This window comes from Sus scrofa, chromosome 13, assembly GCF_000003025.6.
Source record: "Sus scrofa isolate TJ Tabasco breed Duroc chromosome 13, Sscrofa11.1, whole genome shotgun sequence".
NCBI classification, from domain to species: domain Eukaryota; kingdom Metazoa; phylum Chordata; class Mammalia; order Artiodactyla; family Suidae; genus Sus; species Sus scrofa.
Window position 1 is genome coordinate 100,097,424 of NC_010455.5, and position 18,633 is coordinate 100,116,056.

Genomic DNA, 18,633 nt, shown 5'->3' on the forward strand with positions numbered 1-18,633 from the left:
ACACAGAAAATAAGGCTGTAATGATGGGTCCTACCCCTCCCCTCACATACCCCCAAAGATGGTGCCTGGCCTCTAAGGCAGCCTGGGCTTTCAGATGTGGTTGCACTAGTTTCTAGTTCTTCAGGCTGTTTCTACCTAGCCAACCCCAGTCTTCTCCCTGTGCCTGATTTCCAGAGTCCAAGCTTTAGCCCTCAGCCCACACCAGAGTACATATGTCTCAGGCTGGGGAATGTAGGGCAGTAGCACTGACCATCTCTATAGGTCTGTCTCTATTCTGACTGCTGCAAACCAGTTGGTGCATTCTCCTCTGACGTTCTGAAGCTCGCCCTCTGTCCTGGCTGGTCTTCCCAAGGAGAGAGGACTTCCTAGGGTGTAGGAAGCTTTCTTTCACATCTCCCTCCCTCAGGCACAGGTATCATCCTGATTCCTTTCTCATTTCTTTTTTCTTTTTTTCTTTTGCCCTATCCAGTTATATGGAAATTTTCTTGATCTTGCAGAAGTCTGAGGTTCTTCTGCCTGTGTTCAGTAGATTTTCTTTGAGAATTGTTCCACATGTAGTTGTATTTTTGATGTATTTGTGGAAGGAGGTGAGCCTCACGTCCTACTACTTTGTCATCTTGATTGTTTTGGCCTTTTTTTTTTTTTTTTTTTTTTTTTATAACTTAAAGATTGTTTTTGTAGTAATAGTAAAAAATAAACTATTTTGGGCTTTTGATATCTTACATTCCTAAAAATAGCCTAGACACTTTTGTTTTCTGCTTTCTCATTTAAAAAAAAATAATAACTGAGAATGAGAACACACACACACAAACATATATATACCTTTGTTAAATGTTGATTTTGCCATCGGATTTTCTTCGTCTTCTCTTAAATTATTTTCTTGGTAATATAACTGTTTACTACCTATAAAAACTTTGGACCACACTAACCATAGGTTGACATTTGCTTCTGTAGCTCTTGTGTAATAGTTTTAAAACCATAGCTCTCATGTCAGTTCTTGGTTCAAATCCTAGGTCAGTCACTTATTCATTATCTCTGAGTTTGTGCAGGTTTTTGTTTGTTTTTTAGGGCCGAACCCAAGGCATATGGAGGTTCTCAAACTAGGGGTCGAAACAGAGCTATAGCTGCTGGTCTACACCACAGCCACAGCAACTCAGGATCTGAGCTGTGTCTGCGACCTGAACCACATTTCAGGGCAACGCTGGATCCTTAACCACTGAGTGAGGCCAGGGATCGAACCTGCAACCTTATAGTTCCTAGTCGGATTCATTTCCACTGTGCCATGGTGGGAACTCCTATTTTTTTTTTTTTTTTTTAAAGTGAAATAAATAAGTGTTAAGAGAGAAGAAAGAGAAGATAAGTGTGGAGAAAACAAAGGCAGGCTCTGGGGGGTGGGAGTGAAGAGAGAGAGGGCTTGTGCAGGTTTTTATGTCTCTAAGATATCATCCTCAAAGTAGGGAAGAAAATATTACCCATCTTGAGAATCTTTATGAAAATAAAATGTATGTATACTCACATAAAGTGCCTCGAAATTAAGGAATTGATAGGGAGTTCCAATTGTGGCTCAGCGGAAACAAATCTAACATTCATGAGGATACAGGTTCAATCCCTGGCCTCACTCAGGGGGTTAAGGATCCAGCGTTGCTGTGAGCTGTGGTGTAGGTCACAGTTGTGGCTCTGATCTGGTTTTGCTGTAGCTATGGCGTAGGCCAGCAGCTACAGCTCTGATTCTACCCCTAGCCTGGGAAACTCCCATGTGCTGTGGGTACGGCCCTTAAAAAAAAAAAATTAGAAAAAGGAGTTGATAAATGGTAGCTATTATATTGTCACTTGGTTAAAACAAGAGTGTGAGGTGGTCGCCTTGATTTGTCTTACCTTCCCAACAAAAGTATAGGCATAAAGTTTAACTCTGTATTTACCATAGCCTTTTTGGCAACACTGAGCATATTAAGTAGATATTTTAATAGATAACAGTGATTGAGTTAAATTGACTAATATTACTTAAGTCAGTTACATAAGACCTTTTTATGTTAACGATACCTCATTTGGATTTTTTTTTAACAGACTAAATTCATTCTCTTTTGAAATACAGACATGTCCTAATATCACATTACAAAACTCTATATAAGTAGAGTGCCCATGTGATAAACTGACAGAGGATAAATACAGTAGCTTTCCTGATGGAATACTTTATAGAGATAGATTTTCACATTTGCTCACCTAATGTATATTAAGTACTCTGTGTACCTTGGCATTTTGTCTTAATGACAAAGCCAGGACTTATATCCAGGTGTCTTTATATTCCTCAGCATATGTAGTAGCTAAAAGCAGAGGCTCTGACACTTATCAGTAACTATTGAATTTTGAGCAAGTTATTTAAATTCTGACCTGAGCTTCCTCAAAATGGACATAATGATTGTTTTATGGAATTAATACATACAAAACATTCAGAATAGTGGGTAGAAAGTAGCCTGGAGCAGTGTGTTCATGATTTTTAACATCAAATATTTAAACCGATGATCTTATATAACCTTATATTCCTGGTTCTAATGCCATTACTATAATAAACAGATGCTTTCCACATAGTCAATTACAGTAGCCCAAAATTTCTATTACTTAAATTATGACTTGTGTTGGGGATTGCTTTGCCTTACCTCTAAAACAAAACGTTTTCCAACATAAATATACTTGAGGAATCTTTCTGCTGAGTGGTCCTTATACCTTACTGTTTCAAGTGAGGTAATATGGGAAGACCATGGAATCTAGAATTTATATCCAAATTTTTATTCTTTCAACAGCTTTTTTTTGGGGGGGGGTCATTTTAACCTCTACATTGAATATGCTAATATTTACCTCATTAAGCTCTTGTTGGGGAATCAATTGGGAAAAGACTTTATACAATGAACATTTGCAACTAGGAAAATACTGTTCATCCATTCCACTCATGAGATTGATTTCTATATATTGTGCTTGTAGAATCCTATTAAGTTAAATTTAAAACATATTGTTTACCTTTCACTTTAGGCTTGAAATATTTATTTCAGATTTAATGAGATCTATTATTTTCAGAGTCAAGAGAAAGAACTTATGGGATTCAGCAAATCAGTAAATGAAGCACGTTCAAAGATGGATGTAGCCCAATCAGAACTTGATATCTATCTTAGTCGTTATAACACTGCAGTATCTCAATTAAGTAAAGCCAAGGATGCTCTGATGGCAGCTTCTGAGACTCTCAAAGAAAGGAAAGCTGCAATTGGAGATATAGAGGCAAAACTCCCTCAAACCGAGTGTGAACTAAAAGAGGTAAATTTTGCTTCTGTATTTCATCTGAACTCTGTTTATCAGCCCTAGTTTTGTTTATTTTTGTATATATTTGCGTACATAATTTTTTTAATCTCAGCATCTAAAGTGACTGTTAACAGCTTTTTTTTTTTAATTCAATGTAATCTTTCCCAAAAGAATGGGGAATTTTTATGTTACATCTGGTATGAATTGAAACTATCAAGAAACTATTCTCCCCTGAAGTGGCAAATAGCAACACTGCCACCACCGTTATTTCCTATGGAAATAATTTAAATAAGAGTAAGTTTGTGTTTTCCTAAATTTAAGTGTAAACAGCATATTCAGGAGTAAAGGAAAAACACAAATCAGTTGTATGTCTGTATGAAGAAATATACAAATCATCTACCTTAGTGTATTTTTACTGGTTTTGAATTTATGGATGTAGTCTCTTTGTTGGCAGTGCAAGTTGTTAAACTCATCAAGACATTTAGCTTAACTCAATTGATGCCCCTCATGACCTTGAGTGATTTAGGCATCTAAGAAATTTCATAACTTTAACCCCCAAAGCATCATTAGGCAAGATGGCAATAGATGGCAATGATGATTGAAGAGAAATTATACTGAAAGTCTTTTTCATTTTAGTAAATGCATACCACTTGGTCATCAGAGAACTTAATGACCATGTAGAATTTAAATGTGTATTTAAATGTCATGTCCACTGACCACTTCTATCTTCCTGGTGATTTCAGTTTATTTTTAGATAAATTTTATCTATAACTTGAGCTTTTACTTTAAACCGGTATGACTGGTAATAGAGGTAATAATTTAAAGCCAGGAGATGAAGGTGAGTATCAGAAAAATGGCTGCTCTAACTTGAGGATTGAGAAACAGAGTTAAGATTTTTGTGTGCATGTATGTGGTTCCTTTCTTGTTGGCAGCCTGACGTTTTTGTTTAGCAGTAGTACTATTCATTTATCATGCTTTCCTTCATTTGTTTTACTTTATTTAATTAGATGTAATAATACATGTTGTATAATAAGTTTCCTTTTATATAGAAAGCAAAGTTCAGTATAATCATAGCTTTGCCCAGTCACCCTTATCTAGAATTTTATATTGAGATCTTTAATTAGTGTAAGAATATAAGAATTAGGACACACTTATGCATAACTATGTGGTGCCAAACTGGGATGTCCACAACCCCTCTTCTGTTTGCTCTGTCAGTCAGTGCACAACTCTTAGAATAACGCCATGTTTGTATTCCTTATTATTGGCCTAGATAATTTATGCCTCTTTTAAAAGAGAAAACCCCTCCATATTTTTCAAAATCAAACCAGCAGTTAAAATATGACAGCTCAGTTCTGTTTCAAATGTTACTGGTCTTTCCTTTTTTTTTTTTTCTTTAAATATTACAACTAATTGTATGCTATGATAGGGTGTATGCTTCTGGGATTCATTTTCTTTATTTTTCATGTTTAGAAAGAGAAAGAACTTCAGAAACTTACACAGGAAGAAATTAATTTCAAAAGTTTGGTTCGTGATCTTTTCCAAAAAGTTGAAGAAGCAAAGAGTTCCTTAGCAATGAATCGAAGTAGGGGGAAAGTCCTTGATGCAATAATTCAAGAAAAAAAAACTGGCAGGATTCCAGGAATATATGGAAGATTGGTAAAGTAAATTTATGTGTAAATAACTATACGTCTTTCTCAAAGACATTGTAAATAATTTTCTTACTTTACTTGAGCTGCACGTTGAGTCTCTTTATGCAAAATAATAACATTTACTTTCAGGAGTTCCCATCGTGACTCAGCAGTTAGCAAACCCGACTAGCATCCATGAGGTCGTGGGTTTGATCCCTGGCCTCACTCGGTGTGGGTTAAGAATCCGGCATTACCATGAGCGATGGTATAGGTATAGGCTGTAGACGTGGCTTAGATCCCACATTGCTGTGGCTCTGACACAGGCCCGTGGCTACAGTTCGATTGGACCCCTAGCCTGGGAACCTCCGTATGCCTTGGGTGCAGCCCTAAATGACAAAAAAAAAAAAAAAAAAGAATAAATAAAAGACATTCACTTTTAAGCATTTTGCTTTTCTACTCAATCATGAAAAAACCGTTGTGGAATGGATTCTTCATGTTAAAAATGGTTTTTTCGTCTTGTTCATGGTTATTAAATGTATAACAATATATATTGATTTTGTAGTAAGAGACACAATAGCATATCTTAAAATAAGTCATCAGTCTGAATATTATGCAAAATTATCTCTTCCATGGAGAAACTATTTCATGCAGGTGAGGATGGATAAAGGCTAAAATAAGGTGAAATGAGTTATAAATGTACCTAGGTTGGAAATACAGCTTTGAAGTAAAACTATTTTATGCTCATGGATGATTTCGCTTGTATTCAACTCTTACTTTTTTCTCTTTTCAATTTACTGTTGTTATTTGATAAAGGAAAGATGAAGAATATTAATAGTTAAATAAAAGAAAATTGAACTAGTTTTTTTGGTTTTGGATAATTATGGTCATTTTAAGAAAATGACCTGATTCTAGTGACAAACTTCACAAAACTACTTTTTTCCTTTTTTTTGAAAAAAAAATTTGATAAATTAAATTCTGGATTTTATATCATTTTACTGAAGGCTGTGGCTAGAGTTTAGGGAAATCAAGGGTGATAGGACCTAAAGCCTGAATTCATAATCCTGAAGTAGGAAGGGAGCTGTGGCCCTGGCTGGAGGGTTGCTGGGAGGAAACGGGGGAGATAAATATTTCAACACCATTCATCTACCCTGCCATTTCTAGCTGGTGCCTCACATTGTCTAAAGCTAGAGAGACAGAGGAGCCAATTAATGCAGTCTCTGAGTCAGCCTCCCAGAGAAGGAAGCAGAATAGAGAGATTCAAAAGGGCAAATGAAAATTACCCACCATAGTTGCTTTCAGATCTGCATGTCAGGTGACTTCCACTTTACTTTTTGAAGATAACACAATTTGATCATATTCATTTGCTCTCAAGGCAAAAATGAAGCTAATTGGTTAATGCTCCTTGATAGCTGATTTATTAATAGACATAATCTTAGATGACTTCCAATAATTTGTTCTTATTCTGAAGTTATTTTGCTTTATAGTATTTTTCCCCCCTCAGCTGCACCTGCAGCATATGGAAGTTCCCAGGCTAGGAATCAAATCCAAGCCAGAACTGGAGTTTCCCTCGTGGCTCAGTGATTAATGAATCCGACTAGGAACCATGAGGTTGCTGGTTCGATCCCTGGCCTTGCTCAGTGGGTTAAGAATCTGGTGTTGCCATGAGCTGTGGTGTAGGTGGCAGATTCAGCTCAGATCCCGCGTTGCTGTGGCTCTGGCGTAGGCCGGTGGCTACAGCTCCGATTGGACCCCTAGCCTGGGAACCTCCATATGCTGCAGGAGCGGCCCTAGAAAAGGCAAAAAGACAAAAAAAAAAAGAAAAAATCCAAGGCAGAACTGTGGCAACGCCAGATCCTTAACCCACTGCAGCACAGCAGAAACTCCTTGTTTATAGTTCTTTTTAGGTTTCAAGTCTTCACATGGTACATTTTCAGTTACATAAAACAAAAACAGTTCTCTCATTTTATGCTCATTAAATATTCAAACTCTATATCCATAAACTTTTTTTTTTTCTTTTTCTTTTTCTTTTTCCATTTTATACCCACACGTGGCATATGGAAATTCCTGGCCATGGGGTCAAATCAGAGCTGCAGCTGTAAGCCTACACCACGGCCCTGGCAACACCAGCTCCAAGTTACATCTGCAACCTATGCTGCAGCTTGCAAAACTGGATCCTTAACCCACTGATTGAGGCAGGGATCAAATCTACATCATCACAGACACTGTGTTGGGTTCTTAACCTGCTGAGCCACAAAGGGAACTCCCATAAACTTCTTTTTTTTTTTTTTTTTTTTTTTTTTTTTGGTCTTTTTGCTATTTCTTGGGCCGCTCCCACGGCATGTGGAGGTTCCCAGGCTAGGGGTCAAATCAGAGCTGTAGCTGCTAGCCTATGCCAGAGCCACAGCAACTCGGGATCCGAGCCGTGTCTGCAACCTACACCACAGCTCACGGCAATGCCGGATCGTTAACCCACTGAGCAAGGGCAGGGATCGAACCCACAACCTCCTGGTTCCTAGTCGGATTCGTTAACCACTGCGCCACGACGGGAACTCCCCATAAACTTCTTTAAAAGGTAAATTAAAAATTCTAGTAATGATTGCCTCTGCCGAAGGGGAAGGTTGAATGTGAGGAACACTTAAATTTGTTGTTATATACTCATTTTGTTCTTTGTAAAACCATATGTAGGTATAGTTCTTTAATTAAATGCAACCTGAAAACTATATGAATAGTAATAAAATGATCCTATGCCTAATACCTTGCTGATTGTGCTTTTTTTTTTTTGCTTTTTTTTTTTCCTTTTCCTTCCCTTTCTCTTATTAGGGGGACTTAGGAGCAATTGATGAAAAATATGATGTTGCCATTTCATCCTGTTGTCATGCATTAGACTACATTGTTGTTGATTCTATTGATACAGCCCAAGAATGTGTAAACTTCCTAAAAAGACAAAATATTGGAGTTGCAACCTTTATAGGTTTGGATAAGGTGGGTATTTATAATCTATCCAGAATTTAAAGTGCCAAGTGGGAAGCCCCATTGCGCCTTAGCAGTGACGAACCTGACTAGCAACAATGAGGATGTGGGTTAGATCCCTGGCCTCACTCAGTGGATTAAGGATCTAGCATTGCCATGAGCTGTGGTGAGATTAAAAGACGTGACTTGGATCCTGCATTGATGTGGCTGTGGCGTAGGCCAGTAGCTACAGCTCCCATTCGACCCCTAGCCAGGAGCTTTCATATGCTGCACATTCCGCCCTAAGAGAAGGCAAAAAAATGAATGAAAGTGCCAAATGTTTTGGTTATGGTTGGTGGAGGGGGGCGGTTTGTGTGCTTGTGAGGTTTTTTTTGTTGTGTTTTTTTTTTTGGTTTTTTTTGTTTTTTTTTAAAGGGCTGCATCTTTGGCATGTGGAAATTCCCAGGCTAGAGGTCGAATCGGAGCTGCTGCAACTGCTGGCCTACACCACAACAATGTGAGATCTGACCAGTGTCTATGACCTATATTGCAAATCGAGGCAATGCCATATCTTTAACCCACTGAGTGAGGCCAGGGATCAGAACTGCATCTTCATGGATAATAGTCAGGTTCTTAACCTTCTGAGCCACAATGGGAACTCCTTGGGTTGGGTTGGGTTTCTGTGTTGGTTTTTTTTCTTTTCTTTTTTTAGGGCTGCACCTGTGACATGGAAGTTCCCGGACTAGGGGTCAAATAGGATCTGCAGCTGCCAGCCTATGCCACAGCTCATAGCAATGCTGAATCCTTAACTTACTGAACGAGGCCAGGGGTCAAACCCACATCCTTATGGATACTAGTTGGTTCATGACCTGCTGAGCCACAACGGGAGCTCCTGGTTTTGTTTCTGAATCTTAGCTTTTTTAAGCAAACACCTGATGGGTTTGGGGATTATACAGGACTCTGGGATTATATGGTTGTGAAAAAACTTTTGCACTCCTTACCCTAAAGGAATATAGATTCTAAAGTTAGAGTGACTGGTAATTTCATTTTAAACTTCCACCATCAGTAACTAAAAATATGTGATATATTTATACTAAAACTATAGAATCCTTACATTTAGGAGAGCAAGGAGTTAATGTCTTTAGCAGATTAATGCAGTACTAAATACAGGTACAACTCATAAATTGCAAGTAATTTGAAAAAATGAAAGACAAAATTAATAATCTCTGGTAGGGGATAAAAATTTTAAATATTTTAAAATAAAAGTAAAGTAATAATTATATAGATCTTTGATCTTGTATCCATGTCCTTATGGTTAATACATGTATATTACTTCTATAAATGATACCTAAAAGAAATTCTGTATTCTTTGTTCTATTTATTTATTTACTTATTTTTACTTTTAGATGGCAGTGTGGGCAAAGAAAATGACCCAAATTCAAACTCCTGAAAATACACCTCGTCTATTTGATTTAGTAAAAGTGAAAGATGAGAAAATTCGCCAAGCTTTTTACTTTGCTTTACGGGATACCTTAGTAGCTGACAACTTAGATCAAGCCACAAGAGTAGCATATCAAAAAGATAGAAGATGGAGAGTGGTAACATTACAGGGGCAGATCATAGAACAGTCAGGTAATGTTATTTTTTCCTCTGCCACTGAGTTTATTTAATCTTGTTGGGAAAACATCTAAGTCTGACTTGTCCCTCTGTTCCCCAGGTACAATGACTGGTGGTGGAAGCAAAGTTATGAAAGGAAGGATGGGTTCATCAGTTGTTGTTGAAATCTCAGAAGAAGAGGTCAGCCAGCATACACAAAATTAATAGTCAGGTCTTGCTATATGTAACATACATGTAAAATTCTTGCTATAATAGTCAGGTCTTGCTATATGTAACATACATGTAAAATTAATAGTCAGGTCTTGCTATATGTAACATACATGTAAAATTCTGCCATTTCAGATGTACTGTACTCAAATTAACATTGAATTTTCTATAAAGGAGTAGTATATAAGCTGTGGGACTTTATATAAAGCACGTTAAAGTTCTAAAAATAAAATGTTCATTAGAAAGTTTATGTTCAACATATGTATCTATTCCTGTTAGGACATTTGAATCATAATGTATGTAATCGCTCAACTGACATTGGTTTCTTTGCAGTTACTGCTGTATCACATAGTTGTCTTTTTCTTTGCTTTCCTTTTTTTTTTCTTTTTTGGCCACCCCATGGCATATGGAGTTCATGGGTCCAGGGTCAGATCCAAGCCACAGATGTGACCTAAGCTGCAACTGCAGCAACACTGGATCCTTAACACACTGTGCCCAGCTGGGGTGCAAACCTACATCCCAGTGCTCTAAAGACACTGCAGAACCCTTTGTGCCACAGTGGGAAGTCTCATAGTTGTCTTTTCTATCTCACAATAATTCGTTAAGGTATAAATATAACAAAGACTTCTGATGCATGTTTCCAAATTTTATTTTTAAATATTTTATATTCCCGCAAGTATAAGAAAATGTCAAAATGTTCAGGAAAAACTGTTGTTCCATTACCATCCTCAGAACAATATATATACTTTTCCTTAAAAACATGTACTTGGAGCTTCTGTTCTGGCTCAGTAGGTTATGAACCTGACTAGTATCCATGAGAATGTGGGTTTGATTCCTGGCCACGGGCTAAGGATCCAGCATTGCCATGAGCTGGGGTGTAGATTATAGATGCAGCTCAGATCCCATGTTGCTGTGGCTGTGGCCTAGACCGGCAGCTGCAGCTCCATTTCAACCCATGGACTGGAAACCTCTATATGCTGCAGGTATGGCCCTAAAAGGCCCCCCAAAATTAATTCTTTAAAAGTAAACATGTACTTGAATGTCCTAGATACCTAACTTTTTCCAAAGAGTTCTCTTGATTTTTTTTTTTAATAGTTTATGTTCTTTAAAAAGGACCAAAAAAAAAAATTCTCTTCATCTGATTCTGTGATGCAGAAGTTAATTGACCACCTGCTAAGCTTTAGGATTTGGAATTGAAACTAGACTGGTTTTGTTCTAGTCTTTAAGATTGCAAGTTTGGGTTTTCTTCATTCACAAGTTGACTTTGGTATTAATCTGAAATGACAGAGTAAGTAAACTTATGTCACTGGTATTCTTTTTAGGTAAATAAAATGGAATCACAGTTACAGAGAGACTCTCAAAAAGCAGTGCAAATCCAGGAACACAAAGTACAACTGGAAGAAACAGTAGTTAAGTTAAGGCATAGTGAACGAGAAATGAGGAATACACTAGAAAAGTTTACTGCAAGCATCCAGGTACTTGGTGTTTTGTTTTTTGTATTTTTTTCCTAATCAATTTTAGCTAAAATTATTGGAATTCAACAGCAGTTTGGCAGAATCATTTTGCTATTTGCTCACAGTTTTCAAATATAGGGGAGGAAGAAGGGCGGGTCTTTAAGTCGTAAGGCCTATTTTGTTTCCTTAAGTACTAATGGATAAATGCCCTATCACAGTGATGTCCAGCCACAGCCATTTCTATTTCCATTTGTACTTCATGGAAATGAAATGTGTCTTCCCTTAACTATTTAATAACCCTTTTTTTGTTTCATTCTCATTTCAAACTGAAATGTTTACAAAGTTTCAAAAAAGCAATGCATGCCCTCAAGTCGTCTTTAAAAAACAAGATTTTATTTGAGTTCCCGTCATGGCTCAGTGGTTAACAAATCTGACTAGGGACCATGAGGTTTCGGGTTTGATCCCTGGCCTTGCTCAGTGGGTTAAGAATCCGGTGTTGCCATGAGCTATGGTGTAGGTCACAGATGCGGCTCAGATCCCGCGTTGTTGTGGTTCTGGTATAGGCCAGCGGCTACAGCTCCAATTCGACCCCTAACCTGGGAACCTCCGTATGCCGCAGGAAGCGGCCCTAGAAAAGGCAAAAAGACAAAAAAAAAAAGATTTTATAAAATACCCAAAAGATTATCACCTTTAATTCTTACGTGTATTATTCAACTTTTAATGTAACTATCTAGTGTTTAAGTGTGTGTGTATGTATATGGTAGATACAAATCAACATTTTGAATATGCATGCGGATTTTTAATTAGTCTCATGCTAACTTATTAATTATGGTTTTCTTGACAAGCCAATGTAAATTTGCTTTGTCTACAGTTGCATTGGCATATTTTTTTTTACCCTAATTTGGTAAAGTTTTTCTGTTACTATGTACACTACTATGCTTAAAATATCTTTATAGGCATCCCTTAATACACTCATCCAGTTATTTCCTTAGGGTAGAGTCCTAAAGTTATAATTATTACTTAATATGTGTAGCATATGTGAATAATTTTTCCAAGTCTTTGAACACACTAGGTACTCCTCAATATGTTGTAAGTTTGCTACTCTAAAATATGTCATAATAATCTGTCTTTGTAATGAGTTTGCATGTTTCATGTGTTTTCTTGGCCATTTTCATGTTTTCTTTTGGTGTTTTGTTTTTTGTTTTCTTGCTTTTTAGGGCCACACTTTGGGGCATATGGCGGTTCCCAGGTTAGGGTTCGAATCAGAGCTATAACTGCTGACCTACACCACAGCTCATGGCAACGCCAGATCCTTAACCCATTGAGCAAGACCGGAGATCAAACCCACACCTCATGGTTCCTAGTCAGATTTGTTTCCACTGCGCCATGACGGGAACGCACATTTACATGTTTTCTACCCTTTTTCCTATTTGTCTTTTTTTTAAAGATTTTAAGTGCCTTTTTTAAATTAAAAATGTTTAAAGTAAATGTTACTGTTAAGTTAAAATACTGATCTTGAATGTTAAAACATTTCTGTAGCGTTTATCAGAGCAAGAAGAATATTTGCGTGTCCAAGTTAAGGAACTCGAAGCTAATGTACTTGCTACAGCCCCAGACCAAAAAAAGCAGAAATTGCTGGAAGAAAATGTTAATGCTTTCAAAGCAGGTATGTTTAAGGATACAGACTTCCCCCTCTCCCCAAAATATGGTCAAAGACAGGTTTGTAATATTTGAAATGTTTAAGATAGCAGTTCATAGAGTAAAAAACAGCAGCTTACATATGTAAAGTAACAACTCTGTTTTATGGTTTTTTATTTTTTCATTTTCAAAAGGCTATAAAGTACTATATTTTAAAATAAGTACTTAATATGACAGACAAGAAAACTGGGGCACAGAATAGTTTATATAATCTGCCCCAGGTCATATAGCATTTGGTTGTGGTATATGAATTCAGGACCAAGGTAGTCTGATTCTGGAACCTATGCTCTTTCTCTTTTCTCTCTCTCTTTTTTTTTTTTTAATTTTCCAACTGAATTTAATTTTGAAAAAAAAAAAAAAACCACTTAATAGAAGAGTATCTGTGTTGTGCCTCATTTGCAAAACCTTCAGGAAAAGACCAAAGTAAACCTCCCAAGTAAAATGTAGACCATCAAATGAATTGGCAAATTAACTGTAAACATAACCTCAAATCAGAATTAGGGAGATAAAAGGGGAAAAAAACTTCTAAATTTCTTTAAAGAGGATGAAATCTTCCACAGAAAACTAAGAGTATGATAGATTTTTTTTTTTTCTTGTCTTTTGTCTTTTTAGGGATGCACCCACAGATTGAGTCTTTTTTTTTTTTTTTTTTTTTTTTTAAGTACAATATAGTCTTAGCTGGAACCCATGGTCTTTATTTTACATTTTGTAATACTATGGCCAGATCTTCCCAAGAACCCTTCAAGATAGTAATTATTGTGTCAAAACTTAGACATTTTTCGTTCCAGAACATTTCCTCTTGTGTACACATAACATGTGAGTGTTCTACCAAAATAAAATCTTTAAGCAAAAAAGGGAATTAGTTCATAGACTCAGTCAGGATTGGATTTGACATTAAAATTTCTGATCATGCACTTGGAGCATCCCTGCTTTTTTGTTTCCATTGTGGCTTCAATTAAACATAGATAGATATGCATCTTATTGCAAGAGGAGGAAATGGTTGTTAATAATGACAAACCCTTTCCTGGCCTGCAGTTCCTTAACTAGTGACCCCAACAAATACAAGAAAGGACCCCTGTTACGGTTTGGTTTGTGAGGAAAAGAAGGCAGATACTTGATTGTTCATCCCAAAGAAGTAGTTAGAGTGGAGTTGGAACAGTTACCCAAATGTTCGGAAAATGGGGGTGTTTTCTTCCGGAAGAAGAAGAGGTATAGTTCTGTGACCTACATCACAGCTCATGGCAACACCGGATCCTTAACCCACTGTGCAAGGCCAGAGGTCAAACCTGTGTGGATACTAATTGGGTTTATTACCACTGAGACACGATGGGAATTCCAACACTATCTTCAAAAAAATCATTGAGACAAATAGTCAAGAAAGTACCCTATAATTTTCTCTTTTTTTTGGTCTTTTCTAGGGTCGCACCCAGGGCATATGGAGGTTCCCAGGCTAGGGGTCTAATCAGAGCTGTAGCTGCTGGCCTAAGCCACAGCCACAGCAACGCAGGATCTGAGCTGTGTCTTCAGCCTATACCACACCTCACAGCAATGCCGGATCCTTAACCCACTGAGCAAGGCCAGGGATCGAACCCGCAACCTCATGGTTCCCAGTTGGATTTGTTAACCACTGAGCCATGACAGGAGTTCTAACCCTAAAATTGTTTTTGAAAGGAGTTTCTGGGCATGAAGCCATTAAGAAATAAGTAGATTATGTTCACAGCTGAGCAAGAGAATTTAACCACATGTTATATTGACAGGGTATTTTGGTTTTGTGTTATAGGGTTTTTTGTTTTTGAGGTACTTTTCCTTTTTTTTGGTCTTTTTAGGGCTGCACCCACAGCATATGGAGGTTCCCAGGCTAGGGGTCGAATCACAGCTGTAGCTGCTGACCTACACCACAGCCTCAGCAACACCGGATTCTTAGCCCACTGAGCGAGGCCAGGGATCAAACCTGAATCCTCAGGGGATACTAGTCAGATTCGTATCCACTGAGCCAGGAGTGGAACTCCGAGGTACTTTTTCTTAAATGTCTAAAATTTCTTTTGCATGCATCATGTTAAGTCATGTTGACTGAAGAGATTTACATCTAGCAAGTGATGCTCCTTAGCCTAGAAACACGAATTTTTTTTTTTTTTTTCCAGAATATGACAGTGTGGCTGAGAAAGCTGGTAAAGTTGAAGCTGAGGTTAAGAGGTTACACAACATCATTGTAGAAATCAATAACCATAAACTCAAGGCCCAACAAGACAAACTTGATAAAATAAATAAGCAGTTAGATGAATGTGCTTCTGCTATTACTAAAGCCCAAGTAGCAATCAAGACTGCTGACAGGTACAGTATATATACCTACACTGTCTTCCTGTTCCCTATATCCACATTGGAAAAGAGGTTAATACTTAAATGTCCATTAAATGTTTCTGTTACTGTTACTTATTAAGCCCATCTGACATGTTATTACCTAATAGGATTTTAATAGGTGGACATATATAAAAAGCATTCTGACCAGTTTAAAACTGATAAAGCAGGTATGCTTTAGCAAAGTGTGATTCTATAACTCCTCAGTTGTGAGGATATGGAAGTCAAAGTTTTGTATCTCTGGCTTAGAGGAGTAGGTATAAATCATTTAAATAAATCTAGGTCTTAAGAGAATAAGGATGAGCTCTCTTAGCAAAATTGCTGTAATTTAAATTTTTAATTATCCAGATTATTCCATTGTCTCAATTTTTTTTAATATTCTTAGATCTTGTTTATAAAAGTGTTTCTGAAATAAAGCTAAGTCTGTATATAAAATGTTTGGATGTAAACAAACATCCAAACATTTTAAGACAATTTTTTGTCTTAAAATTATAACATTGGCTGCAAATTGATTCTTTGGTTATTCAGTTATTGCTGTGTCTTTTGTTCAGCGGTAAGGTGCTAATAAATAATAAGCCTTTTGGTTTTGCCTAAACATAGTTAGCAAAGTAATTGTAACTTTATTAAGAGAAAATATAGTCAGGTGTGTGTGTGTGAGAGAGAGAATGTTGTGGTCCCAATCATCCTTCCATATCCATCCCCCTGCTCCTGCCCCTTGCCCTTGGAAGCACTTGTTTCCACTGACTTGATCCAAGAGGTGTTTGTTTATTTGAAGGTAATAGCTTCATGGGTGTAAAGATGTAAGAATCTCAATCAGACAAGGAAATGACAAAAATAAAATAATTGAGTGAGACAACTTTGCTTCATAGTCTAAGATCAGATGATATATAAAGGCTTATATAAGAAGTTTCGGAGTTCCTGTCGTGACTCAGTGGTTAACGAATCTGACTAGGAACCATGAGGTTGTGGGTTCGATCCCTGGCCTCGCTCAGTGGGTTAAGGATCCGGCATTGCTGTGAGCTGTGGTGTACATTGCAGACGCGGCTCGGATCCTGCGTTGCTGTGGCTGTAGTGTAGGCCGGCGGCTACAGCTCTGATTCAACCCCTAGCCTGGGAACCTCCATATGCTGCGAGAGTGGCCCTAGAAAAGGCAAAAAGACCAAAAAAAAAAAAAAAAAAAAAATTTCATTAATTTATACTGAGTTTAATAAAATATACAACATCCCACAAATGTTTGTATAAACATTTAAGAACTAATTGAAGGATTTTAGCAAATCAATTTTAAAATCTATGATAGAAAAAGATGTTGCATTAATGTCATGAAGTGTTGTTGACACTTCATGACAGAAGCAGAATAACAAGTTAAACCCTACCACAATTTTAATATATCATTTTGCTTGTTTAGAAATCTCAAAAAAGCACAAGACTCTGTCTTTCGCACAGAGAAAGAAATAAAAGATACTGAGAAAGAAGTAGATGACTTAACGACAGAGCTAAAAAGTCTTGAGGACAAAGCAGCAGAAGTCATAAAGAATACAAATGCTGCAGAGGTAAGTGGGGGAGAGAACAGTATTTGAAGCAATTAGGAGTTAATAGACATCAGTATCTTGCATAGTAAGCACTCAGGTTAGAACTTATAACTATATTAACTTTTATATGTACAATAAAAATGAGTGCTATATTGTAACTTTTATTTAAATAAAAACACTTAAAACGGAAAGGGCATAGGGAGAGATTGCTAACTGCTTCATTTTTGTAATGTGAAAATCCCTGTTCTATTTGGAAAGATCATATCTATAGCAGCTATTATTGATTTTTAGGAGTCCTTACCCGAGATCCAGAAAGAACATCGTAGCCTACTTCAAGAATTAAAAGTAATTCAAGAAAATGAACATGCTCTTCAAAAAGATGCACTTAGTATTAAGTTGAAACTTGAACAAATAGATGGTCACATTGGTGAACATAATTCTAAAATAAAATATTGGCAAAAAGAGGTGAGCTTGTTACTATTAGTTAATTTTAACTTTAAAATAGCCTTTATGAAAAAGGGTTGGGGTTTTTTGTGTGTTTTTAAGGTATGTTGTGATTCCATGATACATATAATCACTTCTCAGGTTTATAGGTGACATAATGAACAATACAAAGTTGTTATTATATATGGAAAAGTATGAGTAATGATGAATTAGTCAACATTTTCACCCCAGGGCTGATATGGAGAGTTAACAGAAAGTTACAAGAACACTTGGGAACACTACCACAATTTTTCTTTAAGTCCTTTGTAAAAGTGTTGATCTACAAATTAGTCACCACTCCTTAGAATACACCATTGTAATTTATAGGTAATTTATCATATTCATTTGGGGATTTTTTTTAACAATGAAATACACTGTGGTTTCCTAACACTCAACTAAATTAAACTTTTTAGATTTCAAAAATATCATTGCATCCCATAGAAGATAATCCTGTTGAAGAGATTGCAGTTCTAACTCCAGAGGATCTTGAAGCAATCAAGAACCCAGATTCTATAACAAATCAAATTGCACTTTTGGAAGCCCAGTGTCATGAAATGAAACCAAACCTTGGTGCCATTGTAGAGTATAAAAAGAAGGTACAAATGAGCTATTCATGTGTAATGGTCAGAAAATCTGTTTATTCCTTAGCCTAAATTGTGGGCTTTAATTTTATATAATTAGCAGCATTAATTCTCATCTCAAATGTGTAACTGGATGTTTTTCTCATAATAATATTCTCTTCATAGGAAGAGTTATATTTACAACGGGTAGCAGAATTGGACAAAATTACTTATGAAAGAGATAATTTTAGACAGGCGTATGAAGATCTTCGGAAACAAAGGCTTAATGAATTCATGGCAGGTTTTTATATAATAACAAATAAATTAAAGGAAAATTACCAGATGCTTACTTTGGGAGGCGATGCTGAACTGGAGCTTGTAGACAGCTTGGATCCTTTTGCTGAAGGAATCATGTTCAGGTTTGTAATTATGCTGTATACTGAGTTGTGGATCCTTCGGTTACATCTCTACATATTCTCCAAACAGTGTTTTTTAGGGGTGGGATGTGAAGGTTAGATCTATAACTTGTTTTATCTGATAAATACCAGTTTGCTTACATTATTGGCAATTGATAGCTTAAACCCTGTAAAACAGTAAATACTTGATTTTACAGAATATTTGTTTACTTCATCTTTTACTTTTTGAGCCATTTCAATTTAAGATCAGAATTTTAAAATTTCAAAGTAATAATTGCATTGAAAACAAGGGAAGATAGTAAAAACTGCCTATTGGCATACTGTTTAAATCGTAAATTTTTGGTAGGTGTTCCTATTCATCCTCCAATAACATTTTTATAAAATAACCTTCAAAGAGTTTAGATTTGTGAAAAGCAAATTAGAGATTCTCAAAGAAGCAGCCAGTTACC

The 18,633-nt window shown here is 36.6% G+C and overlaps 1 protein-coding gene across 5 annotated transcripts in view; it reads left to right on the plus strand.

Moving 5' to 3' along the window:
* Nucleotides 1-18,633, plus strand: part of SMC4 (structural maintenance of chromosomes 4) — a 42,759-nt gene that overhangs the window by 19,275 nt on the left and 4,851 nt on the right. For all 5 annotated transcript variants that reach the window (XM_005669952.3, XM_021069730.1, XM_021069729.1 and 2 more), the window contains 12 exons: nt 3,070-3,303; nt 4,759-4,944; nt 7,737-7,898; nt 9,272-9,497; nt 9,583-9,662; nt 11,012-11,164; nt 12,683-12,809; nt 14,983-15,172; nt 16,602-16,746; nt 17,017-17,190; nt 17,622-17,804; nt 17,955-18,187. In XM_005669952.3, coding sequence (XP_005670009.1) covers nt 3,070-3,303; nt 4,759-4,944; nt 7,737-7,898; nt 9,272-9,497; nt 9,583-9,662; nt 11,012-11,164; nt 12,683-12,809; nt 14,983-15,172; nt 16,602-16,746; nt 17,017-17,190; nt 17,622-17,804; nt 17,955-18,187 — 2,093 coding nt within the window. The remainder of the gene's footprint in view (nt 1-3,069; nt 3,304-4,758; nt 4,945-7,736; nt 7,899-9,271; nt 9,498-9,582; nt 9,663-11,011; nt 11,165-12,682; nt 12,810-14,982; nt 15,173-16,601; nt 16,747-17,016; nt 17,191-17,621; nt 17,805-17,954; nt 18,188-18,633) is intronic.